This window comes from Haemaphysalis longicornis, unplaced genomic scaffold (genome assembly GCF_048455015.1).
Source record: "Haemaphysalis longicornis isolate Haplotype H1 unplaced genomic scaffold, Haemaphysalis longicornis Haplotype H1 scaffold_14, whole genome shotgun sequence".
Classification (NCBI taxonomy): domain Eukaryota; kingdom Metazoa; phylum Arthropoda; class Arachnida; order Ixodida; family Ixodidae; genus Haemaphysalis; species Haemaphysalis longicornis.
The window spans coordinates 956,089-981,098 of NW_027526245.1; the positions used below are offsets into that span (position 1 = coordinate 956,089).

General features: G+C 44.9%; 1 protein-coding gene across 3 annotated transcripts in view; it reads right to left on the bottom strand.

Annotated features, from left to right (window-relative positions):
• LOC144165139 (uncharacterized) overlaps positions 1-3,286 on the bottom strand; it is a 249,251-nt gene extending 245,965 nt beyond the window's left edge. For all 3 annotated transcript variants that reach the window (XM_077695243.1, XM_077695241.1, XM_077695242.1), the window contains exons 1-2: positions 3,216-3,286; positions 1,433-1,575 (exon numbers count right to left, since the gene is read on the bottom strand). In XM_077695243.1, coding sequence (XP_077551369.1) covers positions 1,433-1,564 — 132 coding nt within the window. In that variant the 5' untranslated portion in view covers positions 1,565-1,575; positions 3,216-3,286. The remainder of the gene's footprint in view (positions 1-1,432; positions 1,576-3,215) is intronic.
• Between the last annotated feature and the right edge of the window lie 21,724 nt (positions 3,287-25,010).

Below are 25,010 nucleotides of genomic sequence, written 5' to 3' on the forward strand. Positions count from 1 at the left end.
TGCCAGCTCGCCCAGCTTCGCGGGGCGCGGCGCGGCACGCAGGCGCGCCGTTTTGAATCTATGGCATGTAGCACCCCTATGGCGCCGCATAGAACCGCACACTGAAGGGCTGTCTCCCGCATGCAGTCAGCCTGTGTCACGAACGCTCTCAGCCTCACCGTATACCACAATGCGTAAGCTCGCTTTCACAAGCGCTCACCGGTGGCGCAACAAGCACCGGCCGCCACGCGCTCCGAGTATCGCGTTTCAATCGCTGAGCACTGTACATGTGTAGACATTATGTGAATGCGCGATATTATCATGTGTATGTTTCTCTGTACGTAGTTTTTTGTACTTTTTTTCATTGATCCCACTCTTTCTATGAACGCATATATTTGTTTTTTTTCCCTCTCTTTTCCTCCCAATTTTTCTCCAACGGAATAATGCGCCGCTGGTCTCCGATGCGATTTTGTGCGTATGGCCTGAAGCCTCGTCAAACTTCTCAATGAGCAGCATTTTGTATGTAGCTTATTTGTTCTTCTGGTGAATAATAATGACTGTCGTGATAAGCCGTCCGGTGACATGCTTCTTTCCATTTATTTTTTCTTTCAAATAAATATATTTTTATTCAACCAGTACACCCCCCCCCCCTCATAGATGGTTGTTAAAATACGAGACAAGTGCCCTTGGTTTATGCGTACTTCGAAACGGGTTCAAACTTCAAATGGGAGGAATATAAAGCGCTTTTGGGCAATCTCCGAAATTTTTAATTTTATACCGGTTTATCTTTCACTACATTTACATTTAGCCTACATTTCATTTAGAGCGGACTGAATCAGAGAACAAACGCGTGTTAAAGACAGATTAGTACAAATTAAGAAGAAGAAATACACGTGTTCAGGGCATGTAATGCCAAGGCAAGATAACCGGTGGTCATGAAGGGTAACACGGCGGATCCATACAAAAGGCAACCGTGGCAGACGGGGGCAGAAAGTTAGATGGCAAGGTGAGATCAGGAAGTTTGAGAGGTAAATTGGTCGCACTTAGCACAGGACCGGGGAAATTGGAGATTAATTGGAGAGGCGTTTGCCCTGCAGTGGGTGCAGATAGGCTGGTGATGATTATGATGATGGCATTTGACCTAACTACGGCCGCAATGCGTTTGGACTTGTTTTCTTACATTTCTGCTTTCATGTTATGGGATTTAAAGCTCGAATGAGTTTCTATTGAAAGACACTTTCAACATGCAAAAGGTACGCGTAGAAAAATGCCGCAAGTGTCGTCAGTTTATTACTTCTGTCTTCACGCAAGAATCAAGTATAGAACAACCTTCCCAAACAAAAATAGAACATCAGCAAGACTACGTATTCTTATATAGGCAGAGTCAATTTACCTGAATTTTACATTGAAAATGTTGCAAGAATCGAGGCCTAGAAAATATTTCTGTGCTTACCCATTTGTTTTCCCTGTTGCAGTGTACTACTCCACTCCGTTTAATGAAGGAGCAGGCTTCCATTGACGCAATGGCCACGTAGTCGTCCCGTTTGAATTTGTATACTCCAGTGACCAGACATTCTTCCCCCATGACTCCTAGGCCTGGGTGTCGAAGAAATTCCGAATAAGATTTTAGCATGGAGCTTGCATTACTCGCCATAATTTAGGTATTCCAAAAAAAACGGGAAGAAAATGCGCAGCGCTCGTCAGGGTGTGCCTCGCCGCGACTGCCAAACGTCCTTGTGACACGCACTTGATTGAGCAAACAAAAAAGTCTGACAAAAAGACCGAGGAGCGAGAAAAAACTTGCACTCGTGATTGCGTGCCTTGCGGCAACCGCCGAGTTCTTTGCTCACGCAGTGGCCCTATTAAAAATAAATACTCCAGCATTCATTATATTCGCGGCAGGACTTGCTCGGAGCTACAAAGGCACTTCATAGCGTGAGCCACTGGTTCTTTCGTCCATGATAATTCAGGGTGGTAAAGCTAAAAAAATTCCCCGCATTTCCCCGAGGGGAAGAATGTGAAAGTGCGAATGCACGAGTTGAATTTGCGCAGTTCGGTAATGTTCGCAAAAGAGAGAACACACACACACACACAACTACAAAGAAAGAAAGATGCATTTATTCACAGACACCTATTTGTGTTGTCGTTGTACTTGATTGCTAGAGCGGATCTCAGCTTTGAAGTTTCGTGTCAGCAGTCCTTTAAGCAGGTGCATTAACCCTTCTCACGCCCGATTCTTGGCCAATCCCCCACGTGGGTATGTGCCATGTCAGCGGCCAGGCAGCGCGCGCCCATCTCCCCTCGTTGCCAAGGAAGACGAGGAGATTCCTGGCCAATCCCCCACGAGGGTATGTGCCATGTCAGCGGCCAGGCTGCGCGCGCCCATCTCCACGTGCGCGGATATCGCCGGTGGACGCAGGTTCAGGGTCGCTTAAGAAGTGCATTGCACTTAAAAGTGAAAAGACTCCCACCCAGCTTGGGAGGGGTCACCGCGATCTCCGCATGCTCTAGAAGCCATTATGGATAACTTGAGACATAGCTACGTGTGTGCCACTCCTTCCCAACACCACTTGTAAATCCCGACTTCACTTCATAAGTCGAAGAGGAAGAGCTGGTGAGAGTCAACAATGCTGAGTGTGACTTTGCATCCACCGCTCGCCACGAAAAAGACAGTGATATCTTCGACGCATATTATGACGGGTACTAGACGCAACTATGAAAACAAAATAATGATACTCTAACATAACCATATGAACGGCAATGCTCACATACACCAGCTTTGTCATTCGAGTCTTGCGCGTATGTAGAAGCTTGCCTGGATTTTTTTATTGCGGAAAGCTCTCGTTTCGAAAATTGCACTGAATAAGCAAGAAATACTTGTTTTCTTCAACATTCGCTTCCCTGTTTGAATACGCCTTTTACACATAAACAAGTGGCGGTCTGTAAAAGAGCGTAACACCGAATGTATTTTTCACTGCGACGAATATTTACTAGTCAAATGAGCTATTTTGTTACCATTTTTTGATCGCGACTAATATTTTGACAAACGTGCGCTGAGTTGTCCTATACTAAGGCTGTCTTTTTCAGTTTTTATAATTAACGATTTCCGGAACCAGAAAATGCAAATATTTCTATTAGCGTATCATATTTCACGCTTACTTATTTCGTGGCAACTTACAAATACCTCTGCTTTTTAATCTGTTGAATTCAAGAAACATTAAAAGGCAAGTACTTACCTTAGCCTAGGGAAGTGTTACCTATTTGAGCCACGGCTGCTCACTGCAAGAGTGTCTACACTGACCGTGTTGTTTATATAGCCTCGACGTCTTATCGGGCGCCTCAACGAAACTATCTGTCCTAGAAAGTGGGTGCAGTCCTTATCACTGCGATCGTATCCGTCAGTCGTACTTGCGCCGATGAAGTGGTCAAACCACTCAGAGCCAGCGCAAAAAAGAATCAGAATTTCTCGTAGCTCAACAACTGCAACCCAAATTATTGTTATCACGTGTCCGAACTTTCAACATAAAGTGCCTGTGTCTCAAAACGACAACCATGTGCTCCCTTAAAGGGGTCCTGAAATACCTTCCGCCGATGCATGGATGTACATGTAACCAAATAAGACAATTTATTAGCAATCTCCTGCCGCAAGAATTTTGGTAAAGCGATGAGTATTAGCTGAGAAATCGTAAATCAAAAACCGCGCATTATCGTCGCGCCGCGTTTCCGCCTCCTTTCGCTGTTGACGGCGCGCGAGCCTTCCCTCCCATGACGCTGCGCGCTTCAGTGGTGACGTACTTCCGCTATGGCACTCCGCATACTGCCGTCTGCTACGGGCAAGCTTTGTTGACACCATGAATCCCGCACTCCGCTCGAGGCTGGAAAAGCGAACGAAAAATCTGGCCTCATTTGTGCGGCGGCCTGGCCTTGCCCTTTCGCGGTGTGCGTTGCTGCAGGGCAGGACGTGTCTTTTAATCGGTGGCGAACTCGCAGCCGCTCGGGGTGGATCGTGCGCTCAGTCCCTTTCATTCACCGCGCACTGTTTATCCAAAAAGCGCCGTATCAGATGTGGCCCCGCTGGTGCCGGGTCTTATTTTGCGGTGGTAGTAATTCCTGCCGGCGGCATGTGAAAAAGACATTTTAAACCGATACAGAACCCGTGCACAAAACGCTTCAATCATGTGACCAGTTAAGCTTGGGGCGACGCGTGGTGGAGAGCGGCAACGTTGGCAAAACATGCTCCGGCGCGGCTCTGACCTTTCTAGTGCTGGAGCGAGCGCCATTTCTTTGACAATCTCATACATCGGTTGCCTTGGCAACAAGGAACAAACCTCCCCAGAAGTTAGTTACGGTTGCGTGATCCCGGTTCAGCTCCGGACCCCACCTCACGACATCTGGGCACTGCAGGCGTACCACTCACTCCCATTGGGAAGTGTGAGATGCGTTTAGCATTACAGGAGGCGATGGTGTGTGTGTTGTGGACGCCTTTGTTTCTCGATGAGATGGGACGTTGTGCTTCTGCGGGTGGTTAGTGCTTCCCATGGTCTGGATTATCTTTCTCGAGCGACGTACGACTCAACCTCGCATGGGGTATGTGCAGTGTGCGTGGCTAATGGCCATCTCGGCTTGCGCGCCAGAGTTAAGTGACTTGCTGCTCGTCCCCGCAAACCGCGCGGGAGGTGAGCGCCGAATTTACGACGGGCAGGAGGAGGCAACCTATCGTCTGTCAATCGCGGTTCAGACTTGCAACGCATGTTGTGACGTTGTGTTCGTTCGAAACGCATCTCTGGATTGTTTTGATGTGGAATAAAAGGTATCCGTCAAACCCGGGCCTTCGGCTCAGGGCGTTCTCTGCGATTGCACGAAAGAAGTTCCACGGGGCTTCAACGCTTTCTTTACGGAACCTCCTCAGGTAAGAGAATATCAATGTCGTGTTATGGCCGTGTTGCATTCAATACGAACGTTTAAGCGTTTGTTTACACTTGTTCCGTTTGTGGTAAAATGTCCAAGCACTCCGAAACTCCGCTGGCAGATCAGCCGGCGAGCTGACGCTGAGCAGACGACTCATCTCTTTGCCGGAAGTGCGTGAAAAAGCCGCCCAATAGCAGGATGTCTAGCTCATGACCAACATCTGGAAATCGATGATGTAGACATGTGAAGATGGCGGCGTCCCAAAACACGAAGGAAAGGGTGAGAAAAAAGCGACAAACTTTGCAACAAAAGTGTGAGCTTTCCGCTGCGCCTAAAAGAGTAATACTTTGCCCTGATGACCTTGACGACCCAGTCTTACGATTGCGCTACTTCATTCAGTGTGCTGAAAACGCCTTTCAGGGCCCCATTAAGCTTTTTTTCATAAAACTCCCGCTTTTAACCAGAATAAGGTTATGAAAAAATCACAAAAAATTAGCTTTACAAACACTTCTTCACAGATTTGTTACATTAAGCCCGTGTCTGAAGGCGATGCTCCCCAATTAGGTTTTAACGGTCCCAGTAGGAAGATTTTGCAAAGCACGTTAATGGGTAGGTAGGAATTAGGCTGAGTTGGATCATTTATTTTTTTATAAGGTGAAAAAAAGTAATGAACACACGTCGAAGAAACTTGTTTTGAGGTGAAGCACACAAAAAACTAGAAGCTATGAATAATGCGGAAACCAGGCATTATCCAAATAACCAGATTTCCGCAGCATTGTGCGATCGGTTGCGCATCAAGCTTCACAGATAGTTCCAGTGAATCAAGTTGGCCAGAAATTTAGGCTATCTCTACTATTTTTAAATAGACACGGGGTGAGGAACCAGCTCTTTTATAACACGTGTGTTCGCTAGGGCGATGGCGGTTTATGGGAACACAACTGGTAAATAGACGTAGTCTTCAGACGACTCTCGCTGTGGACACGTCTTGACATATGACAGCAAAAAGGCACGCGTGCGGCGTAACCGAATGAAGATTTTGAAGAGCGATTTTCGCCTGTTAGGAAGGGGATAATGGAAGGTGCGTCGTAGGCAGCCCAGAGAACTTGATTCTTCGTCGCGTATAGACCGGGGCGGCTGCATCGAAGACCACCAATGTAGTAGTGGATGTGCAAAAAAGCATACTGTTTATTTGGTAATAAACATATTCAGAATTGACATGTTTGGGGTTCACAGATACTACTCCAGATTTTGAAATTTTAATTTTGTGAATGCTTTGTCACACTCGCTACCATTAAGGTTAAGAGCTGCTTTTAGGGCAAGGTGATGATCAGTCATGGTAACGGCGCGGGATATATTCTACGTGTCATCAAATTAGCGCACGCACAAAGTTATCTCAGTCGGTAAGTCATTATCTTAGATAAGCGAGAATACGGGCCGAAGGAAAGACGAAAGTGGAAATAAGAAAATGGTAGTTTCAATACAGTGTTGTCGAACAAGGAGGAACAGACAGAAGCACGACTAACATCTGTGTTATTTTCCGTCGTGGATTCGTTTCAATCCGACGCAACAAAACGTGCACATCCTTTAGGGTCCTCTTCACCGAACAAAGCACGCCCCATCATTGCTATGTTAACTAATTTTAAAAAAATCAAACAGTACTTTCCCTACACAGTCAACTCAAACTAAAGGGCATTGCTGTAAATGATGATTTCTCTGTTACCACTCGTATTGCAGGACGAAAACTGATAGAATTTTCTAAAAGTTAGCCTGTATCCTCTTCTTTCCAAGTCAGCTGCAAAAGATTATTTATGGACAACAAATGATACATCTACATAGCTTGATTCGACACCGCCGAGGAAATTGAAACTTGAGACGAGCACCCCAACCGTACTACCAGGGTCCTTAAATGCTGTACCTATCACGAAACTTCGGCGCTCGTTTCATATAGGGACCGCGCGCGCCACTACAGGCGCCACCGCCCAACAAAGGGCATCCAGCCGCCGCGCGGGCGTTTTATTGGCCAGCTATTGGCGTGCAAACGCTCGCTGCTTTTGGTGTCTGCGCGCTGATTAAGGGTGTTTGTTTCGTAGTAGTTAGCGATGAATGGTCCAGTCATTGTGTATATCACCTGCCTTGAATGGGTTTTATTTTTCGAAATAAATTACCGTAGACTTCGTCCGCGAACGGCAACGGCTTCTGTGTGCTCTGGCAGAAGCGGTGCGCCATCGTGTTTACGGATTTTTAAATATATATTGCTTCTTTTCTCAAAGCAAAAGTTGTAAATACTACACATACGGTAGCTGTGTACTCACGGACTGCTGCGGGCCTATCGATAATACAATAAAAGAACTGAAAGAAACCAAGTACGCGTCATTCAGACTACGCTTATTGAATTCGTTGATTGCTCTGGAATGCACAGAACGCTAAAACAGATAGCTCAATAGTATTGTCGTTTCGATGAGTGGGTACATACTTGAGAACATTTTCACTCATTCCCTGCGTGCAAAGACGGTGGAGTAACAAAAAATCGACGAGCGGAAGGAAAGCGTCCTTGCTCACTGGTTGTCTTCCCGCATACCTGTAAACTCTCCGCCTCTTAGACTGAGGTTTGTTCTCTCGGGCCAACGACACTGGTGCCCCGATGGCTCCCGAGCCCCTCACGAGCGGCGAAAACCTCGCCCGGGCTACGTATTTTCCTTTTTCTTCAACCACTGCACCGGACACAGAGTAAAAACCTAATAAAGCGCTTGCGGAGCATTTGTTTCCGTTTAAGCAAAGTAGGAATTGTGAGCTGAATAATCAAATTAGCGGTGTTGTATGAAATGGCGGCACCGAGGTAAATCTGCGCCCAAACAAGCACGAGGCTGTACATTTAAAACCAAACTCTCTGTCTCCGTGTAATCCGTCTGAAACGATTTGTTGTGTCATACCCGCGCAACAGTCGAGGGCCAGGACTAATTTTTGGGGCGCAGCGGAGTTCAGGGGAACAGTTGAATAGCAATCATGTGCCTCTTCTTTTGTAAATACCGTTCCTAATACATTTTCATCAATTTTAATACACTTTGTTTTTGTTGTTATGACGCCGTAATTACTATTTTCTCGTCTTGTTTCATGGCCATTACTGCAGAATAATACAGGTGAAAAAAACAAACGAGATTTTACTAGCGTTTCCGCGACAGGACTCGGAAACTTTGGCGTTCGAGTACAACAAAGGGCCCCATCCGAGGAAACCCCCATGGCCCTCATTTCTCTCTCGAATCATTGCATGGCCTAGTTGGAGTCTTGAAGCCTTGGAGCCACTTGCGGTTGTGCAAACTGCTGGAAAAAATCTGGGGTTCCAGGCGAACAAGGATGGCGAAGTCGATACCGGGTGACTGGGGTTTCTTGCGATTAGTGGAGGTGTCGTCGGTGAGATGTAAACGCGCGGACAGCTCCAAGCGTAGTAAAGGGGATGGCTTGCGACAGTTCGAGGCATTTGGGTTGGATGAGATACAGCGGTAATGCAAGCGTCAGGGATTACATTTAGGGTTTGAGATGCGCCGATTGAGATTTGCAACTCAACACCGAATTCTTGTTGATTGTTTGAAACGGCAGGCTGGACTCAAAAAGGAAGCCATAACGTCCGAGCTAACGGCGAGAATGATTACCAGGAACAAATTCCAGGATATAAAAAGCATGCCCTCTTTGAGCCGGTAATTTAAAATGCTTCCCCGCGCCAGCAGTTCCTCATGATGCCGTTGTCCGGAATCTTTGTGTTCCAGTGATCGATAGGACGGATCCCGCCCTCACAGGGATACACGGGCTGGCGACATTTCACGTTGCGCTCGTGTTTACACGGCGGGGAAACAACCCTGCTTGGAACAACAAAAGCTTGGCACGCAGAATGTTAGACACAACCATCTCTCACAGACACAGCGCCGGCTCTCACTAAAGGGAATAAGCAACACATTCAATTTCGTTAGCTTTAAAGTAGTGTGTTTTATTTTATACTCATACAATTACACATTCTTTGGAATTTTGCGGCACTGTATATACATTTACGGCCACAAGGCGTTCCAATCCAAGCCCGTGATGAAACAAAGGCGAACGTACAGTTTGGTAGCAGCCCCAGACGACACGCATGGCCTTGATTTGAGCCGCACAAACGCCATCGCCAGATTCTTCTCCAGTGCAAATTCTAAAAAAACTGTATGCCTCAGGTCACACTAAATCATGTGTGTCACATCAACCAGCAGGGGCTTCTGTAGCATCACCCATGTCCGCAAGTAATTTACACAGCCGCGCGAAATCGTACCTTGGAAGTGCGGGGTGTTCAAGAAAATGCTGCAACAATTGTCCAGCCAACGACCGGAAAGGAAAGCGAGAGGGTGCGTGATATATTTCTTACTGGTCACCTCATTATATTTCCTCGGTTGGTCAGCGCGGCGTCACAACAGCGGCTTTGCAGCTACCGCTAGCCTCCGGACAAAAGACATGCATGAACGGCGGCTCCGGCAGTTGGCACATCGAAATGTTGTCTTGCGATGTTTTTTTTTGTATGGAATGATGTTTGAAATAAAAAATACAAGACCCCTGTTAAGATTGATACACATTGGTCGAAGTGTTTGTTAACAGCATTTGCCAGTATTTCTTTTTTTCTGTTTTATTGCTACATCGATTGGTTGGTATATACTGTAGAGAGAACATTCCAGCATCACAAAGTTTCTTTCAGGAGCATCCTAATAAAAGGATATTTCATTTAGGTCACGAGTGGCAGCAGCTTACTTCCATCGAGGTCCCTGCTCATCTATGACCTGCAGACCAGCCCATGCTTACTGACCGCTCAACACGGGGGTGGGATAGCTAGGAAACGTGAGGAGATTGCGGTTATTCGTTAGGCACAATTCAGTTGCGTTCGTTTCCTACCGCTTGTGGCGATCGATTGGTTCTGATAATAAGGGTACACGAATTTTAGGTCCCAGGTAAATAACGGCTTCTTTGACATCCTGTGTATGCGCGTAAATTAATACTAGCAAATGTAGCCGCAATAAACTCTATGAGCGAGAGAAATTCCCTAAACCATTGCTTACTTCATATCTTTGGGAAACAAGCAACGTTGGGTGGTTTCTCGGGGTCGCAACACAAACGGGGAACCTTTTTTGGTTGCCTCATTTTGCATACGGTGTTAGGTTATGAACTATTACCGTTCTTACTCCCGTAATCATCGCATTTGTTTTTCAAAGGATTTGATGTAAATTTAGGGGTGCGTTCATTACACGGGGTAAATTTTTGGCCATACATTTTTGAGGACAGAAAATGCAAGGAAGTTCCGCGGAAAATGTTTTACGATAGTTGTCGTGGTCATAAAAAAATAATAATACATAAAACACACCAAAACCTGCGCACACCGCCGCGAGCCGGTTTGCAAAGTTGCGCAAAATTCCGCGTTTTTATGAATTACCGAACGCGGGTGTGCGAGGTTGCTGCGAGGTGACAACCGTTCAACCAATACGTCACTGCCACAGTTACAGTGCGGGACGTGTAAACAGACATGGCGGCCCACTCAGCAACCTGAGCGCGTTTTTTTATTTTATTGTGAGTCTGCATTTAGCGGGATTTTGTTCCTCACTAATAGTGAACGCATGCTTTCCGATATGGCTAATATCGTCATCTGCCGCAATAAGCATCCATATCTTTTTTGAAAGGGAAGGAAAGAGAGGTACGCACTACCATCACCAGCTATTCTTTGCACACATGCGACATATTGATGCGGCCAGTTCAGAGTGCCTTCATTACGCGGGATATAAAAAAATCGAACTTCGACGACATACTTTAGGGGTGCGATCTTTACGCAAGTGAGATCATTTTGCGGGAAAGTATGGTAATTGCAGCAACCAAACTTTTCGAGCTCCTGGCATAGTGTTACTAGATAAGGGTACAGTGCACCAGCACTCTTTTGTCCTTTTGTTCCGTGCCGCTGCCCTGATAATCTTTCAGTTCACATACCCTGGCGTTTTTTTACACTGTGACAGTTCATGGGCGCCGTCATGTTGTTTATGCATTTTCAGCCTATCAACTCTGGTAGACTTAGTGTGTCCTCCCTGCTCACCGACTGCGCTCGAATGACGCTGTTCCGAACGAGAGTCGAAGAGAACCCCAGTAGAGCATTTCAGCAGCATACGCACGTCCGAAGATGTATTTTTGGTGCATCTTGGTTAGTGCAGTTAACAAACAACCCAGTCGAATTAAGCGGTGAGACCGTAGAGGCGATATTCTCGCAACAACAATAAACACCAAAACGGCCACCGTTGCTGACTTTTGCGCCTAAGTTGGGGAACTCTCATATGTTATCTAGTGCAACTACTCCGCTCGTTAATTCAGTGAACTCACGAGCGGCCGTATGCCCAAATATTTGTTGTGCCAGTGTCATTGATCAGCCGACGGACAGCTAGTGCATGGGCGCCGTGTGAAGGCGCAGCGCAGGGGCGAGGAAAAAATCCTCCTGACGCGTGCAACGCATGCGAAGTTTTGCGAACAGTTGCTCAATGACTAGCTGGGGTGATGTGGAGAATGATTTCCTGAAGGAAAGTGAAATAGACATTCCGCCGCACCTCTATGACGTGAGGTGCACCTTATTTGAAAGCGAAACTAGCCAAATGTCTCCAACCAGAACCTTGACGCCATAACCACACTGCAGTAAAATAGAGTTTTGTAATAGCGGCAAAGGCAAGGACATTTGCAGCGGTAGGAAGCGATGCCAAAAAAAAAGAAATCCGCAAGGGGCACTGCTGTAGAATACTGGAGGGGAACAAGTATAGTGGATACAGTCACCGCCTGCCACTTGTTCCAGGGCTGGTATACTGGCTACTGGCACGTTCCTTATTTTTTGAAGCCCAAGAACATAAAATAAAATACCTTCTTCGAGCGATCAGGACTGATCGAATGCCTAAACAAAATAACGAAAGCAAATAATTAACGTCAGTGGTCTCTGCTTTCAGCAAAGCGGTCATGTGGGGCATAGGCAAGGTATGACGGTTGTACACTTTCCCAAATTCCTTTCTTCCACTGTCGAATGACGCATCCACACGAAGCATGATGGTCTCTGCCGTAGAAAAGAAGGAAGAGGTAGCAAGGGTTGCACTTTTTCCCGAAGTTTTTGCTTCGATGATGATGATGATTATCGTTGGATTTTTTGCGCAAGGCCGCCTAGAGCAATGAGCGCGAAACAAAAGTGATTACAACAAAAAGTTAGGTGTTAAAACGTTTGGGTCAGACAAAAAAAAATTATTTAATTGCGATGGTAATCTGGTGTATAGGGCACGTTTTGGGTATGCATGATCGGAAAAGGCGTTTATGACATTTCATAAACACTTAAAAACGCATGTCACAGAAGCCATGGTATCTTAACGTAAAAACAACGATGGGCGTAGTGGAATGTGTTGTCTTGCAGAACACTCCGAAATGTTTTTATCGTGTTGTGTCCAGTGGTCGTATGTGATTAGGATGAAAACTACCGATAGGCCCTACCCACGCCAGCAATAAAGGTGTCTTGGAGACCCAGTGAGGAAGTATCAGTGCGTCATCAACGAATATTTCCATCAGGAAGCCACAGCGAACACGACGCTAGTTGTAATTCTTACGCATCACTACATAACTTTTCTTGTTTCTAGAATGTTTTTCTGTATCCTGCCGAGGTTTTTTTAGGACCCGTATAAGGGTTAAGGTGCAGTTCTGTTCATCTACCGACTGGCGTGTGAGGGTTGGGCGCTGCGTCCTCGTGTAGCAGTTTTAAAGAGCACAATCTCGCGCAAGGGCGGGGCCCGATGTTTCGTGCTAAGCCCTCCTGTAGCTGACTCGCGTGAGTGATATGACGGCGTGCTGTTGCCTGGGCCACTCCCCTAGCCCCGCGTAGAGAAAAGACGTCACGCCTATTCGAATGCTCCCCACCGTTAAGATGAGTACTGCTTTTCCACGAGATTGCAGTATAATGCGGCAATATTTTATCTCCAGGAATCGAACGCGGTGTTTATCGAGGGCAAACACACCGCTGCCGATGTGCTTGAGAAACGGAAGTTTGGCTCTCTATCTCAGGGACTTCATGAGAAAGCAGAAATATCTTTGCTTCCAGAACTGACACGACAAGATATATGCGTTGAGCCAGACAACGTGGCCAGAGTTGGGAGTTATTGGCTACAATTTTTTAGGCGTGGGCCCAAAGCAAGTGCAACTAATCACGGCTGTGCTTGCATTCATCTTTTACGCAGTGCCGCGGTTCATAGGGTCGACTTTTGAGCCGGTTGGTTTTATTTGCTTGTATGAGTGTATGAATGTAGTAAGTGTACAAATACATTTAAATTTTCACCCAAATGAACAGATCACCGTTCCTGCCCTCACATTCTCTGCACATTGAGTAAATGCAGTGAAGAGGGCACAGTCTAAAATAAAACAAACATACCAGTATTTTCGAGGGCGCCATGCAATTGCAGGCTCCCGTCAGCGCCTTTTCGTTTGTGGACTCCTGAGAACATTGTAGACTGGTTTAAAAGGGTCGTGAAGAGAAAATAAACCTATCGGCTTTGCTTCGTCTCCTCAGGTGACCTTTTACAACCTAAATCAATAACTATCACCGTTTTAATAACTATCATTTAGAAGATGCCACTGGCAATATTGATACATTCGTACAAGTGGTGAATGCCACTATAATAATGGTTACCATGTTGATACCTATTTCAATTACCCGTGCTGCTGCGAACGCAGAATTGGATGGCTGAGCGCGATTCGACGTCATGCTGAGCGGTGTTCTAGCGGCTCAAGAAAACTATAAGCTTACCGCACCGCCAATAGAACGTAATGTAAATGCGTAAAGAACTGCAGTATTTAGGCAACTGTAGGTGGAGGTCATTCTGTGGCACTTCATTTCGGATGACGTCCGCGCGCAAAGTATGGGATATGATTCGCGCTCTTCGATAACCTGTGGCAGCAAGAATGCCTTCCGAACAATTAGCGCTATATTGACGATTGTCCGAAACAGCTATTGCTGATGAGTTTTGGGCATGGACTACGAGGCCTTCAGAAGAATACCCTGTGAGGCGTTTTTTGCATTTCGCAATGCCGCGATGTCATTTTTCCAGAAGTACAGGACATCATGTCACGCAAAGAATCACGCCGCGTTCTCGCTGAGTAAGCTCGAAGAAACGCAATGCAGCCGCTAGAACAGGCAACATCATTTATGCTCTCCTTTGCAATCTTGGTACCCGTATGATCATCCATTTGCTACTTTTATTCAATAAATTATGGATTACAGAAAAGATCCCTCAGACTTGGAATTTATGGAAGGATGTGCCTATCCTCAAGCCAGGAAAATCACTACAAGCTTAACTGCTTTCACTCTGTCAGCTAAGCCAGCTGTCTAATCACGCTATAATAAAGGGTATTCTTTTAAAGATTAGTTTGGTTTTTAGAAACATTTGCGGCTTTTTTCATCATGTATGTCACACGTCGGTGTACTATGGACAGTGTCCTGAACCTGGTGACAACCATTGAAGAAGCGCGCTCACCAGGAAACATACAATAGCTGCTTTTTTGGAAGCTAGTCGAGCATTCGACACCGCAAATTATTTCCACATTCTTGGTGGCCTTGCCGAAATGAGAATTTGTTGTAAAACACTTCGTCGCACTGAAAGTTCTTGAAGAACAGGACTCCGTATATGTGCACCAGCCAAGAAGACAGCCAACGTCATGCAGTCGATTCCTTAGAGAAACCTGCCAAGTACACTCTTGTTTAATGTTGTAATGGCGACCTTGCCAGCGTTGGTTTCCCACAGCTGCACGTAAGCATCCACGCTGATGACATTTGCATTTTGTGCAGTGGTGCCTGTTACGTGCCAATTCAAGCTAACCTCCAAGCTGGCATTGACAGCACTGAGTTTTTACGTGCGCGAGGAATGAATGTCTCTGCCGCAAAATCAGTCATGCTTGCTTTGACACAAAAAAAGCTGCGTGAATTGCAGCTCACCAGGGCTGGTCTGAAAATCTCTCGAGAAAAACGTCACAAGTTCCTTGGATATACATTGACACATCACTAACATGGTGGTGACATATTGATTATGTGTATGAAAGGGCATCAAGTGTAGTCGACATTTGCCGTTACCTCGCAGGCACCCAATGGGGTTGTTCATTTGATTGTATTTTACGACTGCATGCTGCACTTATCGGTCAGGCCGTAGCATTCTATACCTGCTCTTCATGGTCTGTCACAGCGTCAAAAGCAGTGACTGCAAGAATTAGTAACCAGAGGCCTCTGTCTCTGCATCGAAATACCCACGCCAACGTGGGGCAATATGGTTCTCGTGGAAGCATGAGATCGACCTGCAAATGTTTTGAGAGGCCAGGACGTGTGCTACCATTACCTGCGCTGACTACGCAGCATGACCCGCATTCTTTGGTTTCCTGCCTTCAACACCGTTTATCGTCAAAGGTTCATCAGGCTATTTTTGGTGATGTCTCAGACCCGCCCCCGGTGTCTCAATGGCAACACACTTGGTGGTTATTTGCACTTGTAAATATAAACCCCCCCGGTAAAAGTCGAGAGGGGAGCCGCTGCGGGGTAGCGTAATTGGTTAACGCACCGCACGCGTTATGCGGAGATGTGGGTTCGACTCCCGCTCCCGGAAAAACGGCGGATTTTTTCTCGACTTATATTTTCGCCTGTTTAGCACTGTATTGAAGAAACGTGACAAACATACGTCATTCGGCACTATTAAATATCTCGGAAACAGCCGAATAGCACTGGCAATGACGACTGCAACCTTGATACGTGTCCTTACTGAGTCCCTCGTCCCGTATATATATATATATATATATATATATATATATATATATATATATATATATATATACATAAGTACGATACTCTATGGTACATGGCGTCGGATCGAGAATGGTTTTGTATTTATGTGCGTGCCAGTGCGGCTGTAGTGATAGCTTTACTCGGTGAAAACTCGCTCTCTTTATTCTTGCATTTCTTCACGTGTTGTCTCCATGGCCAATGCTCCGATCGCCAATAGTCGCAACCGCCAATCGTTCTGTTTGGCTTGTGACAGAGGCTTTCTGTTTGTTTGTTGGGAAAACAGGACCCCAAACTAACGCAGTATACGATTCTGGAGCCATGTCATCTGGCAGAAGAAGTGGCTGCGAAACGTAGGCGTTGCTGTGTCGTTCACTATGGTTCTTTAAAGTATTGGGCAAGGACGTTTTACATCGCCGCCGTCAATTGTCCCTTTGCCACATGTGTGTTTGACGTCTGCTTCAGTTTTAGTAAAGCCAGGATTTAATGTTTGTTCTTCTTTTGTAAAGTGCATCTCCACCTATTTTTATTTTACGATTAGGACTTGCAAGCAACGCAACTGCCGTTGGGTAGATAATTTTTGGTTAACACCATTTCGCTTATAATTAACTACAAAAGATTTGTTTTGTAGTTGTCTTCGTATCTCTGAACAGTGCGTGAAGCAGATATGCATGGTTGCCAGAAATGATGATGTCACTCCGGTGCTGTCATGCATTCGACTTGAAGTTTTTGGGTAGGAAGCCATGCCAAGCAGCTACTTTGTGAACGCATCATTGGCAGTACATTGAGCCGAGCAATGGGCCGCTTTCGAAGTATTTTAGGCAGTCTTGCACCTGCAGCGGGCGGAATCGCCCGGAAAACATTCTGCCACCGGTCCCATACCCTTCGTGACATTCAGGGAACGTATCATGTTAGCTTTGAATTGCAACACTTTAGGCTTAATTAAAAAATCACCGTTCGTGCTTTTGTACCAGCCCATTTTTGCCGCCGGTATTTGGATACGTGCGTGACTCCATGTACCATAGGAGTCTCGTAACTCGATAAGGTACACGGTGATAGCTGTGTGTGGTACTTTGCATAAATAAAAACCTATCATTTGCGTTTAAAATAAAATATGAATTTTTCAAAAAGCTATTTTGTACCATTGCGGAGAAAATATCAGACAACTTACTGTATTCTGATTACGAACAAGACTCCTTAGAGCAGTTTATGAAGAAACCCAAGTTTTTGTATTTTTGTATTCTTTAGGAATTATCTTTTATACTCGATGGAATCTTCAAGGGAAGTTATAATAAAATGTTTTTACAACTAAGCGACCACGATAGATCAAAAGATATTTCTATAAACGTGCAGTTCATACAATAACACGTTCAAGCAAACGTTTTATTGGCTACAGATGGAATGGTTGCGTGGTATTATTCGCACGGTACCCACCTGGATTGTTTTTTAGCAAAAAAGGAGGATGCGTATTATAGGTTTATTTCGTTTTATAAAGAATCGCTTTTCACTGTTTACCGGAGTCAGTAACCACGTTTTTGTATAGAAAACAAAGTGTCATTTTTAAAAACATTTTTAGTTTGCGTTTACCCTTTCAAATTATGTATCTTCTATTGTGCGCAGTGAAGCTGCTGCAAACATTAGCTTGAATTTCGTGGCACGAGAGGAGCAATTATTTCCGGATTCTATAATAGATTGCGCAACTAAAAGAGTAAACGCGACGTTCTCCTTGCGTACAACCAATGAACATATGCAATTGAAACACCTGCGGCTCTGACAATGTGTAAAATAGGCTAACTTGCACAGTAGGCCCACCCTTGGCCGCCGTTGGTTTGCGCAACTCAAGCTAATATCAATCCCCAATTAGGCCAAAGCTTCCTGGCAAAGCAGAGGACGACATTGGGCAGGTTGATCACAGCCTAATGGCCCATGGTTAGGTTATAAAAATCTGGTTGCTTTGGGCGTCTTGCGCAGTGCTTTAACAAAAGCCGCCGGCCCAGTGGCACTGTGTCCGTCTAGAGGATCTATATTCAGCTCTAAAGAACACCATTGCCGACGGCAGCGATGCAAGAATCTTCACAAACGATACCCGATGCAGTACTTTCACCTTCAACAGTGGCTTTGGAACAAGCTGTTGCAATCAAACCACATGCAGTACGAGATTTTATTTTTTCTTTTACTACATACTGAAGTCCATAGGTGGTGCAAGCAGGATGGGCACATCACAAAAACAAAAAGCAATAACATACACAATTCTTAATACAATTTGTTCTTTGTAGATCACAATAAATGGGGTTCACGCAAGTTGTTCCAAGTAGATTAAGCATTACCTCTCACGCAGTATGGGGAAAGTAAATTTGGATGGTGATATCGGGTATGCTTACTTGGTAGGAGAGATAAATAGTGCCATGAATGAACCGCCAGTTTATTGCTAAGTAGCATGAAAAAATTGAATCATTAAGTCTGCAGGCCACAACGGACTGACTGCCATTTGCAATTAGTTTACACAGGGTATGTAAAGGTACCGGGCGATAACTTTGAGGAGACAGATGGTCGCCTTTTTGGAATACAGGACGAACGCCAGCGGCCTTCCGTCAACTGGTAGCTTTGACGACAATAGTGAGAGAATAAATTTCGTTCAAAAATTTTACTACTTGTTCGGCATACTTTAAAGAAATATATTTGGCAAATCGTCCGGTCGACATGATGTTTTGTAATTAGGATTTAAAAGAATCAAAAATACACCAGAATACAACAGAAACGATAGGTCTCCTGGGTCGAATACACTATCATTTCGTACTTATGGACAATAAAGATACCACTTTGAAAATAAAGATTCAAATGTTCAGCCATCGCTTTCTTATCAGTGACAATCACACAATCAATTGCTGTTTCGTTCAAATGCTTCTTTTTGTCTGCAATATAGTTCGAGAATGTACTTTGATCTTTTTTCATAAGGTTGGGCAGTAGTGTCTTACAGTAACAATCTCTGGGGGAGCGCACGGCCCGCATAAGGCTGTCCTTGAGGATTGTAATTAGAAGACTCCGCGAATGCTTGTGACCTAATGGTTTTATTTTTCGCTTTAAACAAACTATACCACAAGTGTTTCAAGGAGTCTGCTTGCACAATTTCATACTTTTATACAGTTTTCAACGCAATGCGTACACATTTTTTTAAAATCAATTCCAGTATATGCCGACATCGTTAGAACCAAGGACATCGAAGCAGGGTTGCATATATATTATCACAGATATATCATCCGCTGGCGACAATTCTTTAAAGGAACAAAAACCGAATTTTTCAGCACTCGGGTATCTGGTAAATGTAATGGAACACTAACCAAGTTGTGACCAGGCAGGCACGGTTCCTTGTTCGAAAAACAGTGTACTGGTCAAGTTTGCGGCCAATAAATACGAAATTTATAATTTAACTTCAGGAGCCACGCACATGAGTTGGGTCATTCACAAGTAACTTCAGGTTATGTGTAAGCATGACATCGAACGTACCCTCGGTCGCGTTTTTCTACAAGGATCCTGTTAAAAACGCCAAAGTTGAAGGAAGGTAGGGTAGATCGCAAACTAATGAAATCTTGTTGTTGCGAAATTTGGACTTATGTTCCTCTTATATTGGTTTACATTCAAACTTAACCTCCGGGGGCTTCTGTAGTGCATACGAAATGAATCTATGGCTCACACAAGGGAGCCTAATATATACGGACTGTTTTTTATCGATGCTATAAATTATTGTAGCCTCTATTATGTCTTTTACAAGAACAGCTATTCACCCACCCATTGTAGAGTCTTTCCTACACACTGTATACGAGGTTGGAAACACGTCATCGTCAGCTATTTCAGGGCGCTACCATGTCTAAATCCAATGGGGATGGAGACACAGGTATCTAATTGATGAAGGCAATATTCATAAGTTTAGTCTTACTAACAATGCTTTCAGCGTTTACATGGAGCAATCGGAGATCTTTTTGGTCTGAGCGTTTTTAATAAACACTGAACCATTCATTTTGTTTTAATATTCCTCTAAGAAACGATGGGATGAACTGTTACGCTTTGAAAAGTCACTGGGCATACCATCGGGTCATCCGACGAGTGGTAGTTTTATCGGTTTTTAACCGGCATTCTTATTTTTCACTCTCAGAGACATATTTCACTGTCGCAGACGTATCTTCTTTTTTACTGTCAGAGAGATGAGGCGGAAAATATTCGAATCTCGCAGTACTCCAAAATTATAACTCGTCGGTGCCAGCACCGACCTCCGGAGAACAAACAACCCTACTGATTCAAAACTCCTGCTCAATTCCGTATCCTTTTCTCTCCCTACTGTTACAATCAGCGAACTCTTACAGCTTTGCCAGCTCCTGTTCTTGCGACTTATTGCAGAGGCAGGCGGGATCTCAGTACCAGCTTCTGCGGGCGTCATTTCTTTCAGGAGTGGTGACGCCGTAACAGTCGAGACATGACAAACACAGATGATAAAATAGAGGGTAATGAAAGCTTCGTTTTCTTATAATCAATACTGTAGTTCACAGCCTTGCAAATAAGCGGAAGAGTACCCTGGCTGTGTGCACCTCATTGAAAACAAATTAACTAGGATCCTGTCTGAAAAGATACGTAACAGAAAGAATAGCACACGTCGTCCGTTGTGACACTCCGTTCCGAAGGATCACAAAGATTTCGCGAAGAACTGAATACAGTATGGCGGTGACACTGGCACATAAACTAAGCGAGCTATTTACAGAGGAAAGCTCCACACAGTGTTCTTGAGCAGAAGTCATGGCAAACCTGAAAAAATACATTGTAGATCTGTAATCAGCAAATTTATAATCTAGATCCTCAGACCAACGACTTACGAATGGATAATTAGGCAGAAGTGATAATCACGCCAAAAGTGGATAATCAAGCAAAAAGCGACAGAGCTGATGTGTTGCCATTGGCAGATCTCTCCCCAAAACAATAAAACAAGCTATTTAAGAGCGCTATGTCTAGGGAACCAAGCGCAGAATTTGTTACGCCGAACTGCCGGAGCGCTCCTGGCAATAATAAAATCACACGAATTTATTTATACCCGCCAAAACGTTACGTAGAAAGCTGCGTGAAATATCTGCCCGCAATTAAAACCCAATATTAAGCACGCCACAATACGCTGTTTTTCAACATAGAATCTGGAGGCACCGAGCTACCATGTTTTGTTGTGCTACGCCAAGATCGTATACACTCATCCGACAGCGCCTGGAAAAATTGAGGACAAAAATGTATAACAAACAGATGTGCGGGAAAGTTGGTTCCCAGGAAAATCTAAACGCTCCATTAACGTTCTAGAATTGTAGACCTGCAGCAGCAGTGAAATACAGAATTACAACATAGGTAAACTAGGCTATGTGGGAACGACAGTGCTGGGATAAACGACAAGGATACTTATCCCGATGAAGCGGTCGCCACCGCTCAGGGTTGTGAACGCCGAATAAACCAGCCGCAACTCGCCAAAAAACTGCATTGTTCTGGTTCAAACTAACGAATGCACCGTCGGTGCCGCTCCGCCACGTCCAGCGTGAAATATTGGGGAAAGTGAGATTTCAAAATGACTAAATGGGCTGTGGTTAAATTCACAAAAATGTGGCGCTATCGGCTTTTGCAGTGATGGGTCTAATTCCGCGAACACGTTTTCCTTTTTCTGTCACATTTCACTGTTTTGCCATTTCTCATTATTCCGTTGCTTGAAATTCAGACATTTCGAATCGCGCAAAGTATTTTGTCACGCAAACTGCCCGTGCTTGCCCCGCACACGAGTCATATCTGCACATACAGCATTTTATCATACGCGTAAAGATTAAGTGGCCCTTTCGCCTGAAGCTTCAGTTGTAGCTGGTGTCAGGTACAGATAATATTGCCCCTATAAAGAGTAAATAAGCACATTTCAGGTCGCATGGCTTTTAGAAGTGGTTCTTCAGAGTGGGAGCCGAGTTCGTAACACTGTGCTTTTACCTCACGTTGGTCGTGCTGGGACAAAAGTTGTTATTTATTTTTCTCTTCGGACCACATGTCGACCTCGAGGATTAGCGAGGGATCAGGAGCTTCGAGAAGATAATATGTGAGCTTCATAAAACTGTCAAGAGGAGACACAAAAGCTATAGAATGGTGTATTGCAAGTGGAACCTACAGGTGGTGTCACGAGAGTGTTACCATGCCTAGGAGCGGAAAGCTCTGTTTAAGGAAACAAGTACCGTGCGGGAGTTTACTTGTTTAGTATGATCCGCACCCCTGGCGTATTTGGTTCTTTGTTGCCTTTCGCCCACGCCTGCAAAAAGTCGTAGCCAATAACTCCTGTCCTTCGCGCCGTTCTCTGCACTAAACTTTGAACCTTCTCGTGTCTTTTCCTAGAAACAAAGACAACACCTCTTTCTTATGAAATCCCTGAGACAGCGAGCCCAACTTCCGTTTCTTCAGGACATCGTCGGCCGCGTCTTTGTCCTCGATAAAGCTCAGGTCCAACTCAGGGAGGTAAAATGTTGCCGCCTTATTTTGAAATCTCGTGCAACAGCGGTACTTATCTTAGAGGTAGAGAGCTTTCGATAGGGTGTGACGTTTTTTTCTCTGCGCAGGGCTAGGGGATCACCCCAGCCAACACTAATCTGTCATAGCACTCCCCCTCCGCCAGATTGTAGTTGCGCACTAACACTGGTATGCCTAGACTCAGATCCAAACACTCACCCTGCAGTTGCTAGATAAACAGAAGGGCCCAGTCGCACCTTATCGGGTTCCTAAAGAACCTTGGCAGGACAAAGAGAAAGATTCCACAAACAACTATACTTATGCATGATTGATTCGTATAAAAACCAGTAGAAAACACAGGACACAGAAGAAAACGACGGGACAAGTTGTCACTAACAACTGAAACGAACAAGGCGCTTTAACGCCTAGAAATACCCTTCCGGACACCATGCGCGTACTAGGCCGGGAAAGTACAAAAACCCAAAGGGAAATTTTGGAAGCTTTCTATATATTGAAAGGGAGAACAACTGCGTCAGTGACACGTCACTGCTCAGCCTATCAAAGAGGTGAACTTTCTAAATGCGGTAGTTGATGGTTAACATTTCGTTCATGCGACACATGACTTCTCATACATGCGGATGAAGTTGCCTGAAGGGTGTCTCTAGGCGTTCAAGTGCCTCCTTCATTTCAGTCGTTCGTGCCACCTTGTCCCGTCGTTTTCTTCTGTGTCCTGTGTTTTTGCTGGTTTTTATTCCAATCAAACATGTACCAACTAGCCCAGTTCAGCGCCTATAATAGTTATGTACCCATGCATAAGAAGTACAACCGCCCTTGTGTCCACTGTGACTTTCTAATGGAAGTATTCGTTGAGGTGTTGAAAAATAGGGCTTTTAAGCCCCATTACATAGCTTTGGAATCAATGCAATGACAATAAATATTTACACAATGAAGTAATTGTTGTTGTTTTTTTAAATCAACAGTTCACGTTTTCAATATTTAAAGTACCCGTTGGAACTTCGCAAGTGATGCGTTTTTGCGCCGCAACAGGGCTTTGTACGATTTATGCTTCATACGAGAACTTTATGCTTTGTTTGATGCTCTATTTGCAGTTTCAGTAATTTTGTGCGGGCGACCTATAAGATTTACACCGTCGTCTTTGCTAGTTGACTTCCGTATTGTGCTCTCTTACTTGGTGTTGTGCATTTGGTTTTAGAATTCCTGGGAAAAACATCTACAGTTAAAATAATAATAGGTAAATGTTTTACCAAGGCAACATGAGCATTTAATCGCATATTGAAGGTTTTGGGGGGGTTGATGCATGGTTGCAAGTTTCTATACTTCTGGCTTTGCTTTTTCAGTTTTTCTTTTCAGTTTAGTGAATCTTTCAAAAGAGTTGGTTAGGAAGTACAGTTTTCGCAACCAATATTCTCTATTTCCACCTCCATAACGACGACGTACCAAGATTTAGCAACAGGATATTTTCGTCCGCATATATGCGTTGAGTCCCTGTAAGAAGACTTGGTTTTATTTTCTTCCGATTTGTAATCATTTTGTCGCAATCATCTGAGGTTAATAGTCGTGCGTGCCATGGGATCGCGAACCACACTCGCCTTGTGTTTAGAGCCTCGCAACTTCAATGTATATTTCCGCCCAGCCATGATGTTCGCCTTTACCCGTGGATATCCGTATTTATGAATGCGGGCTTACGAAGGACACTCGGGGCTAGGAAAAGCGAATGCTTAGAAAACGGCCTCGGGAATTTCAAGCTACACCTAAAACTCCACTAGTGGTCAGACGCCACATTACTGCAACCACGCCTGCCAGTGTCTCGACTGCCGCTCACGTGGCAGCACCTGCACCCGGGGTGAAGGCTGCGAGATCTCAGCCAAAACAATTGAAGCTTCCGAGTGAACAATGTACCATTTCAATACACTTCAACCGACATTGCTGCATGCAGGCACGAGCGCCCCGGCGTTTCTCTTAAGCATGGCATATAACGCGCCTGATTCTTTTTCTTCTTCTTCTGGCAATGCCACACACCCTATAAGGGAGATTGGAAATCGACTGAGGTTTGTATAACAACATCAAAAGTATTCTTTGGTAGTGAAAATAATAATGTATAAGAAAGAACTCGTACGCTACGTTTGGGCGGGAGAAAACAAATCATTGTACAAATCAGCTATCATGTACTTCTTTCGGGGGCCTTGATGTATTCATTACGGGAGGGGTAAATTTCTTTTCTTGGTTTGCTAAGACTGCTGGCACCAAATGAAAAAAAAGCGGAAGTTTTAAGTTGAACTCAATTGTGTTCTAACGGGACTGTAAGGTATATTTTTGTTGCTCTGGGAAAGGGTGACATTGAAACAAGTAGTTTTAATGATTAGGGTTAATTACGAAACAAGCATGCGTATGTTTGTGATGGTATTCTTGGCTGGAACTGAGACGCGCGTCGAACATACGAGACAGGCGCTTGAGACGGACGCATAAGAGGAAGGCGGGAATTTATCGAGACGAGACGAGATAACGATATGACAGTACGCTACTGCTACAAATGGCATGGCTGGCCCTGCAGCCTAACTGGCTTCGTTTCCGGGCGCCCTCGACGACGGCCTCGGAAGACCACGGCTACCGCATTTTTCGACTAGCCCTCCGAATCAAGAGTCCTCGGAATCCACACCTGCTTCGTCCCTATCTCCTCTTCTTCACCCGACGTCACTTTTTTCTACCGGCTATTCGGCCGGTTGCCTCGTGGCGACCACAGGGGGAACGTGCCCCAACAAAGTGACTGTCCGCGTTT